Source organism: Echinops telfairi, unplaced genomic scaffold, assembly GCF_000313985.2.
Source record: "Echinops telfairi isolate 266 unplaced genomic scaffold, ASM31398v2 ScPeMD7_7420;HRSCAF=8458, whole genome shotgun sequence".
Classification (NCBI taxonomy): domain Eukaryota; kingdom Metazoa; phylum Chordata; class Mammalia; order Afrosoricida; family Tenrecidae; genus Echinops; species Echinops telfairi.
Window position 1 is genome coordinate 45,721,632 of NW_022111320.1, and position 10,063 is coordinate 45,731,694.

General features: G+C 45.2%; 1 protein-coding gene across 3 annotated transcripts in view; it reads left to right on the top strand.

Annotated features, from left to right (window-relative positions):
- NEK11 (NIMA related kinase 11) overlaps nucleotides 1–10,063 on the top strand; it is a 295,896-nt gene that overhangs the window by 202,212 nt on the left and 83,621 nt on the right. For 2 of the 3 annotated variants that reach the window (XM_030887665.2, XM_045297456.1), the window contains one exon: nucleotides 8,621–8,681. In XM_030887665.2, the coding sequence (XP_030743525.1) occupies nucleotides 8,621–8,681 (61 nt within the window). Of the gene's footprint in view, nucleotides 1–8,620; nucleotides 8,682–9,496; nucleotides 9,562–10,063 lie in introns of those variants that run through there. The other variant, XM_045297457.1, reaches the window with a different exon arrangement.

Below are 10,063 nucleotides of genomic sequence, written 5' to 3' on the forward strand. Positions count from 1 at the left end.
ATTAGCAATTATCTAAAGCACACATTCCCAAACTTATTTGGCCTGCCACCCCTTTGCAGAAAGAAAATGACTCAGTGCTAACTGAAGGTATCTGCTTTTGCAGCAGGCCCTGGATCCATTCCTTGCCCCCCACCCCACCCCCCTGGAGGGAGGCGGGGTAGCCATAGCTCCCACTTTGAGTACCACTGATCTAAATCAACCAGTATTTTCTATTATAATCCTCAAGCCAGGACCATTAAGGATGCATACCTTGGGCTGCGATCTGCATGGTTGGCAGTTCGAAACCACCAGCCGCTCCTCAGGACAAAGACTGGGCTTTCTACTCCCATCAACAGTTAGTCTCGGAAACCCACAGGGGTCGCTGTGAGTCAGCACTGACGCGGTGGCAGCACCTATGGATTTGGAGTCCTACTACTGGGGGCATTACTGATAGAATGAATGCTTGTTAGAATTTGCTCTTCAGCTAGCAGCCCATGGGCCACATGGGCGTCACATGGACATCAGCCTCGCTTGCAAGTGATTAGAAATGCAGTGTGACAGTCCTACCCAGGATCTCATAAGCCAGAATCTGCCTTTCAACCAGATGCCCAGGTCATTCCTGTGCACAGGGACATTGAGAACCACCAGATAACAAAAAAGGATTCCAGGATCCCATACAAAGGCCGCCTTAATGTTGTTCAGTGGAGAACAACCCCTCTCAGCCCTCGGGTCTATAGCCTTGTCTCTTGGGCCAGTGCCTCTCCTTCAAAGCTGACCTGACAGAGAAACCACGTCCACAGGCCTATTCCCTGGAACACGAAGCGAGACTGCACCTCGCGCACACCACAGGCTTTAGGTAGAAGTTTCCATCTGAAAGACTTTCATGTTCCCTACTTCATTGCTCCCCTCTGACCTGTCTCTGTGGGACAGCCATTAAAAAGAGAGTGAGAAATCCATGGAAGCATGCTGCATTTTAATATTCAAATCAACACGGCATTTCACGCAGGTTTATGATCCCCAAATGTGAGAGTTACTGATTCCAAAACTACTGCCCCAGTTTCATGACCTGCGCCCAACAAGGCTAAATGATGAGAATCTTCTCAATTAACCTCTGCCAAGAAACAAAGCAGAGCCCCCCATTCTTCTTTGTGAGAAGCTGCTTCAGAGTCATAGATCTAGGTGTCTCACTGAGACAGCAGCTTGTAAATATCTAACTGAAATGCGAGGGATTGATATCCACCTTCTTTTTTTTTTACCCAAAGTGGTTTGAGAGCAGGTGCTAAAAGCATTTATTATTATTATTAACCTCAAAGGAAGAACTGAGGGTAGGGAGTGAAGAAAGGCTTGCTTAATTTGTAAATAGAAAAGGTAAAGGCATTTTAGGTCTTGGGGTGCTAACACGGGTTTTCCTCCAAGCAGAGGAATTTCTATGCAATAGAACAGGTGACTTTAGGACCAAAAATGGTTGTTTTAGCACAAAATAAAACAAAAAAACTTGGAAGGACCAGGAGCTTGTAGAAGTCCCAGGCATGCATTCTACCAGGAGACCGTTAACTGGGAATCCCAGAAGAAAAGAACCGAAAGTGGGCTTCCCAAAGAGTGTTCCGGAAATGTTCGTCTAACTGAGTGTGTGGGAAACACTCAGTTAAAGCTCACTCCTTACAACAAGGCTCACACGCTTTTTAATACGTTCAAGAGAAATGGTGAATCTGCAAGATTTTCCATTTCCAAGTCAAGTTTCATAGGTCCTTTCAAACAGGGTTCAAAAACCACCAGCTTTTCTGAGGAAGAAAGACGAGGCTTTCTGTCCCCCTTTCAAAGCAACAGGCTTGGAAACCCATGATGGGGGGACATCGGGGCGGGGGTGGGGGCAGTTCCACTCTGTTCTATAGAGGTACCGTGAGTAGCGGTGAATTCTGTGGTTTCGGAGTGGGGAGTGGGGACTGGGTTTTATTCTCTGTAGGTGGTGGTTGGTGCGATGGAAAGGGACCAGAGGGAGGGACCAGTGGAAGCAAAGAGCTGAGAAAGTAGCCTGTTGATGGTCCCTGCAAGAGATGACCATGACTTGAAAGAGGACAGCTATTCGGTTTTTATTTGTTTTCTTCCAAGGGGTAGCTTTCAAAGAAATAGAAACTGCATTTTGTACTGGTTTCTCAACTTGGCTTCTGTCATTGTCTCATACTTCTTGTTGGAGAACATGCAGGGGACGGACGGGATGGGAGGGCCTCCTGCTGAAAGAGCGGCAGGTCCTTCCGCCTGTGCATTGTGACGCCCTGGGTGCTCGCTCCCATGCATCCCAGCCTCTCCTCCCAGACATCTGCCCACATTGGGGGCCAGGGCCGCATCTGCCACCCATCTTTGTCCACCCGTGCGGTGCGGTTTTTAGAGCACTGGGAAGGCCCGGTCCTACTCGCTTGAACATTCCTGCTTGCTGCTGCCTAAACAGTTACCGTTAGAAATGAATTCCTCTGACAGGAAGTTATCTCCTTTAATGAAATACAGATGTCCTAAGAGAAAACACATGAGCCTTTACGATCATCTTGGATTTAGTGGAGTTAGCATCTGTGTTCTTCAGAGCAAGTGGGTTGCAAGTGAGAGGGGAATGGGAGAAGTCTGGAGGCATGGTAGCTCGTTGTGGCAAAAACACACTCTGCGAATGAAGCCCTGGTGGTGCTGTGGGCTAGGTGTTGGGCTGCCAAGCACAAGGACAGCTGTTCAAACCCACCAGCTACACTGAGGGAGAACAATGAAGCTGTCTGCTCCTAAAATCCTATGTGAACTTAGCTGACACCTCACTTACATGGCTGCTTTGTTTTAAGACAAACTTTGAAGACCCCATATGCTCTTCTTCCTGATAGCCTGGCGCCATCTGCTTTCTTCACCACACTTTGCTATAGCACCCATATCTTCATTGATCATTTCATGAGGGCAAGTCTTGAGTAGGGTTATACCTTACGAACTAATGGTTTTTAGATTAAGGTTTGTGATGAAATGTGAGGTCAAAATTCATTCATATATCTAAAGTTTATATATCCCTAGTCCATTTCAGAGGCAGTATTATGAGCTGGTTGTGAAATCCTTTCAGTAGCCTCTATGAAACATATGGTAATTCAAATAAGATTATTATTAACCAACCAGTGGTATAGATTTTAAAGTGCCGTTGAGGCCAGTAGAGTCCGCATTTGCATAGTCCCACACCTTATTTGCATAGTCCCACCCAATCATTTGGTGGGCGTTACAGAGACATGGATGGAACATCCAGATTGAAGCCATTTCCCTTCACCACAAGTCTCAAATATTGAAAAGATTCAGGTAGAAAGTATTACGTGTGTGTTCATAGTGATAGGAATCTTGGTGATCATTAAGTGAGTTTTTGTATTTTCCTGAGTTAAAAATGACTATTATTTAAAATATCAAACCCCTGGCTATGGGCAAAGAGACACCTGATTGGTGGTGGTGCTCTTAAAAATATATATAAATATCTCCAGACAGTCAATATTTAAAAGAGGAAGAGGCGCCAAATAGGAGAACTGTTTTGTGTGACTGTCAGGCAGCCATGATGCCTCTTCCCGATCTGACTGCACCTCTTGACAGAGGCATCCTTTGCCCCTCAGGGCAACTTCCAGTCCATTCGCCCAAGGACTGCCTAAGCTTTGGGAGAAAAACAATGCTTGGTCTTTTGATGGATTTGAATCTCTGGGGCAGTTTCGGTTGTTGTTTTTGTTTTAAGAACTCAATCTTAAAAGATGTTCCCTGGGGCTGCAAGGTATGTACCTTTTCTGACTGGGTTGGTGATTGCTGGGGAAGGAGACTCCATGAACATCTAAATCCACCTGCAACCCAGTCACTGTGTTATTTTCACAGCATCTGAGAGTTGGCTTCCTGCCTTTAGGCTGAACCAACTGCAGATTGGCATCATTGTAATTTGGCAGCTAACAGGCCTGGTTCGCTCTCCAAGGACCCTCCGCTCTCACCCAATCCAGTTTGCAGTGGGAAATGCAGACCTTTCAATCAACAGCACAGTCTCTACATTGTATAGGTCATCACACGGTCCTGAAAGATGAATCCCTTGACTGACCTTCACGCTAAAATGCAAACAATGCAGACTACCAGAATCCACCTTAAAGGGGCACCGCATTCCCTTCCATTCAAATCTCTCTGTTCTCCTGGGAGTGGATGCTTTTCTGCCAGGACCAGTTATGCTCAATTAAAGGGCCATTTCCCAAGCACTGTAGATGAGTTGGTTCAGAGGTTAAATGGCAACACAGACAAGCGAAGTCATTCATTCTTTTCTAAATTGGGATCTAATATGACACATGTACAACCTGATCTTTCATATGAGTTTCTCTTTTTCTAACGAGAAATCATTTATGTAAATATTATGAGGCACAGCAGCTTCCTATTTTACTCTATGGCTTGTAATCCATTAATTTTATTATTTATTATTTCGATGCTCAGATGATTTCCGATTTGACTTCAGGGGGCGGTAACCCTGATATACACATGGAGACCAACAGTTCTTAACCAGGGGACATTCGGAAATATCTGAAGTCACCCTTGTTTCGTGGTTTGCTATATTTCTGGGTCCTGGGAAGAAGAGGGTATACTACTGGCACTTACTGGCTGAAGCCAGGGACCCCGCTAGACAACTTTAATGCACAGGATAGAAATATACAACTCAAAATGTCAATAGTGCTGGGTTTGAGAAACCTTTATATGGATAGGTGCACGAAGTGTGGGTGTGCACACAGATATTATGGTTAAAGGTTTGTGGGGATTTTATATTAGTTTGCAGCTTCTCTTTAGGTCTGCAATTGTTTCCAAAAGAAATTTTTAAGGGCACACTTGGTTGTTTGGGTCTTAATAATACCTTGATCTGCAACCCCGGGAGGGAAAATGACTTGTTCTTGCTGCAAATGTAAGTCCAGGACTTGGTCTTGACTCTTCATGCGCTCATTCCTTGGTTCCTCCAACCATATTGTGAGGCTCTCTGGGTCAGAACACCTGCTTCTTAGAGCTCTTATGCGTGTATGTGACTATGTGGGACCAGGTCACTTACATAGTGACTCAGACAATTCAGGCTCTGGACACAGAACTGCCTGTTCCACCCTTGGCTGTATTATGAGACCCCTTTGTGCTTCTCAAGTATTAAATGGGGTTAATAATAGCACCTGTCTCCTAGCATTTAAGCTATGAACTCATACTTGTAAAAGGATACAATAATAGCCCATATGAAGAGCTTTAAAAAAAAGTCGTATCCATTCACTCAGTCTTTTATTCAGTAGTGTTAAAATGGTTTCTGCCTTCCACCCACTCTTGAAGAGAGATCCCTCACCTCTATTAGAAAGCATCATTGGTGTGTCCCAGCTGGCCCGATGACCCTGATAGTCCTGTTTCTGGTTCCTGAACTCACTAAACGCTGACTGAGAATCTCCATGCTTGGTGACATGCACAATGATTGGGACTCTTATATTTAATTTTCTGCATCCCTGTCCCTAGGAGTCCTAACGGTGTGGTGGGTTACACATTGGGCTGCTAGCCACAAGTTCAGCAGTTTGAAGCCACCAACCACTCTGCAGGAAAAAGATGAGGCTTTCTACTCCCATAAAGAATTACAGTCTTGAAAATCCACAGGGGCAGTTTTACCCTGTCCTATAGTGTCACCATGAGTCAGAAATGACTTGTGGCAGTGAGTTTGAGTCCCTGTCCCTCCCTCATCTCACTCCTAGTTAAGAATGGCAGCCACTGAGGCTCAGAGAGGTTAACTGACTTGTGGCATGGCCTAGTTACTGGCCTCAAATTGTTGATTGTCTCAGTTATCTTTTGCTTATGCACCCCCAAAGCCTGGTAACTTAAAACAGTGATTTATTGTGTCTCACGATTTGCTGGGTTGGCTGGGCTCTTCTGCTGGCATAACCTTGGTTCAACTCACTCCCACGCTGTCTTCATCTTTGGGAAGACCGAGAGGGCTCACTGACCTTTCTGGCAGTTGGTGCTGGCTGTTGGCTTAGCGTCTCGATTTTCCTCTGTCAGATCATATGGAGACCGGCTCTTCTCTTGCATTATGAACAGGTTCAAGAAGGGGCATGATCTACCATGAGGGATTATATACAAAAGAAATAGTCAAAAGTTAGGGCATGAGGGTCCCTGCAGTATAGACACTCCAGGGCCCAGAGCTTTATTGGGGGCAGGCTTAAATACTTTCCTGCATGCAGCCTGCAACACATGACAGGTTTACACAGAAGAACAGTTTGCAGTGCTTTAAGAGTATACAAAGGAGCATTAACACGTCCACCAAGTTACTCAGATGGGAGGAGAGACTGCGGCTGGGAGCATAAAGAAACTGATAAGTTTGCAGACTGCTGTCTGCTGCAGCTTGAGTCAAAACAGGAGGCAAATGTGTGTTTATCTCAGTTGCAAAGGCAGACCGGCCATTGCTTCATCTGCTCCCATGGCTGGGCCATTAGCATTCTCCCACGGGCCTTGAACTATGAAAGTTATGGTCCTGTCCTGTTTGCCTAAGGGGCAAACAACCGTGCTCCCACATTCCTCCACATGGCCTCTCATGCTCCAGGGCCTCTCACTGTGTGACTTCTTCAGTAGGACAGCAGGGCTTCTTTACACACTTGCTGGCTTCCCCGAGACAGAAACGAAAGCTACAAGACAGCTACAAGACATCTAAAGTCACACAGTGTTGCTGCTGCCACATCATATTGACCACAGTAAGTTACAGGATCAGCTTAGAATCCAGGGCTGGACAAACAGTCTTCACCTCTTGATACGAGGGATGCCATGGGAATACAAGGATGGGAAAATTTGTCAAGATCTCTGAGGCAACCCACGACACACGGGGAGCCCCAGTGGTGTAGCGGTTATGTGCTGGGCTGCTAGCTGCAAGGTCAGCAGTTTGAAGCCACCAACTGGTCCGCAAGAGAAAGACGAGGCTTTCTACTCCCATAAAGAGTTACAGTCTCAGGAATTCACAGGGGCAGTTTTGCCCTGTCCTATAGGGTCTTTGTGAGTCAGAACCATCTCAATGGCCACACGTGGAAATGACCACACTTACTGTCCATCTAGCTCCTCGCCAGAGAAAGGGGTTGTAGAGTTGGATGGGAGATTTCTTACTTGTTATCTGATCCAGCCCTCTTATTTCACAGATGTAAGTCAAGCCACTGGTTCAGCACTGGGGGGAGCCCGGCCTAGAACCTGGGCTGCCCTGGTTGGTGACATCAATCACTGATGTGAGCACAGTTTTCTTCACAGCAAAGGGCTCTCCCTCTCTGACTCAAGCCTGTTCCTGCAAGTTTAGAGAACAGAACGGTGCACCGATCAGCCTTCCTCAACCTTGCCCCTCTAAGGGTTCTGAGTATATGCAATGATTCTAGGTTTTACCACATGCATTTGAAAAAAAATCACTACCCCAACCCCACAGGATGTTTTATATATAAAATAAACACTAGCATATTTACGTGATGCTATGTTCTAAGTATATGACAGTACATTTTGCTAATGTCCACAGGCAAGTACTGTAGTATGAAATGTGTTGTTTTGTAATGGAGCAGGTGATCCATACATTATGAATTTCTCCCAGTAGGACTACAAGCCCGAAATTAACGCCTAATTAAGAGGTCACATTTTCCCAGATCATGAGATGGTTTTTGATACTTCCAGCCTGCTGAGCCGAGTACAGATATGTAATTAGTATAAACGCAGTCGTTCTTATCAATTGCAGTTCTGGGATCCCACATGGCTCTCCTCGGGGCACCTGGTTCTTAGAACGCATGCAGTCAGGGAGCACACTGTGTAGATTTATTGCTTCTTGAGGAATGAACATATCCCAAGATGAACACATGGAGATACTCTTCCAGGAAAAATGTTCACTTCCCCCCTGCTGTACTGAGTGGGTCATAGATTGAGTGAGACTTAAACAGACCGTTCACACCGTCTGTGGATCAGAGGGGTGTGGTTAGAATTTGGGGTTGGTTGTTGATTGTTTGGAGTTTTTGATTGTTGATTTGTTGTTTTGACTTTTAACTGCCCCACCCCACCCCCAATCAATTCAGCACAAAAATAGAAATTTAATTTAAAAAAATAAGCAAACAGGTAAAAGTAATTTATTATGGAACATTTGGAAAAGGTATATGTTCTCAACGGAGAAAACAGAGTTCACCCATAACCCCACCTTTCAGTCAAAGCCACATCAACATTTTAACGTCCATAAAGCTGATCGACTGATCCCACTGTTGCCCTCGAGTCATTGTTGATTCGTAGTCATCTTAAAGGATGGAGTTGGAGTCTCCCACTGGGTTTAAGGTGTGTGGTGACACCGTGGCAGCAACCTGTATGGAAATAGCCTGCTACAGGTTTTTCACACTGAACTCCTGGTGGGTTTGAACTGCAGACCTCTCAGTCAGCAGTAGAGCACTTGAACCACAAAGCTTTCTTCATAGACTGATGAGGAGAGAGAGACACATATAGACTTGTTTCTTTTTCAGTCTTTTAAAAGGTGGGATGTAGTACAGTTTCACAACCATATTTTTCAGCTTTTTATCTTGTTTCGGTGAAATACCATTATTTGTCTATGTCACCCAGTATTATTCTGCCATCAAGGTAAAGGAAATCTTTCTCCCTTGTCTGGCAGGACAGTGATATTGGCGCGCTGGTCCAGTGTTTGGAAAGTGTCCTGGGCTGCAGCTCTCGAGGTGAGTGGCTTCCTTTTGATTCCAACATCTAGTGCCACCTGCTGAGTCGATCGGCACATAGAAGTGGCAGTTGGAAAGGGACCTTTCAGGCATTTCTGTCCAGTCTCCTGGTTTTACAGGTGACGTCGAGAAGAGCAGGCCCTCTGCGGAGAGATTGATCGGTTCACCTAAGGACTAGTCAACTCAGAGTGTTTTATTTAATTGTTTAAATGAAGAAGCTGGTGATCAGAGCTTACATTATGAACACCCAGTAAAAGCCTCAAATCCATTTGTAGGGTCCTCACACGGTTAAGCCTCCAGTGAATCCCTTCTGACTGTAGACCGGAGATGTGACTAGCCTTGCTATCAGAACATTGTAAAGCCAGTGATAGCACTGTCGCTAGCTACAGTGGAACACCTTATCATTTGATCTCCCTTTTGATCCTTTTGCTAAGGTTGTTTCCGTTGCTACTATTTTCTGCTTTCTATTGAGATTTTTTTCCTGTTTTGTCTCATCATTGTGTGTGTGTGTGTGTGTGTGTGTGTGTGTGTTTGCCTCCTGTTTGTGTTTTGTATGGTCTTCGGGATATGAGATCCAGGACAGCTAAGTCTATAGAGACACTAACTGCATTAATAATTACCCAGGGGCCTGGGAAGTGGATGGGGAAATAGGGAATGAGCAACAATGAGCAGCGGAAGAAAATGGTCTGAAATTGGTTGTGGTGGTGATGGCACGAATCTTCTTAATACCACGGAATTACTAAATTGTACGGTATATGAAGTACATGCCAACACAACTATTTTTAATTAATAATAATTTTTTAAAAACTTGTAAGTGGCCCTCAGTCACCAGGGACGAAATCATTGAACTGATGTGTTGGAATGGAGGCCCGGCTGTGCCCAGCAACCAGTTGTACAGGTTTTCCTGGAAGCCAGTTATCCTGTTACAAGCAGATTGCATCCCGTCCTGCTGAAGGTCACTCTGAAGGTCACTCAGTTATTGCAAGAGTTGGGGTCTGACAAGTGTGGCTGGAATTTCTTTAGCATTGTCACTGTCAATAAAACCGGATTTGCTGTTCTTCAAGGATAAAACTCTATTTCTTGGTTTCTTCTTTCTCTCTCTCTCTCTTCTTCACCCCTCCCAATCTGTAAAGCCCAGCTGTGTTCGCTTGTAGTATCAGGCCAACCATTGCCCCACCTGACCTGAATAGAATAATGGAAGATAGTCTCTGGAGTCCTGGGTTCAAAGGGCAGAGCTTTTTAAAAAATTGATTGTGAGCTTTAAATGTTTTAAATGATATGCCCAAAGGCCATCACCTTTAAAAGGAATGTCAGGACAGAAGAGGGACAATCCACCCAGCCCTTTCAGGGGTGCCATTGTTTTAGCAGAGGCTAGATGGTGG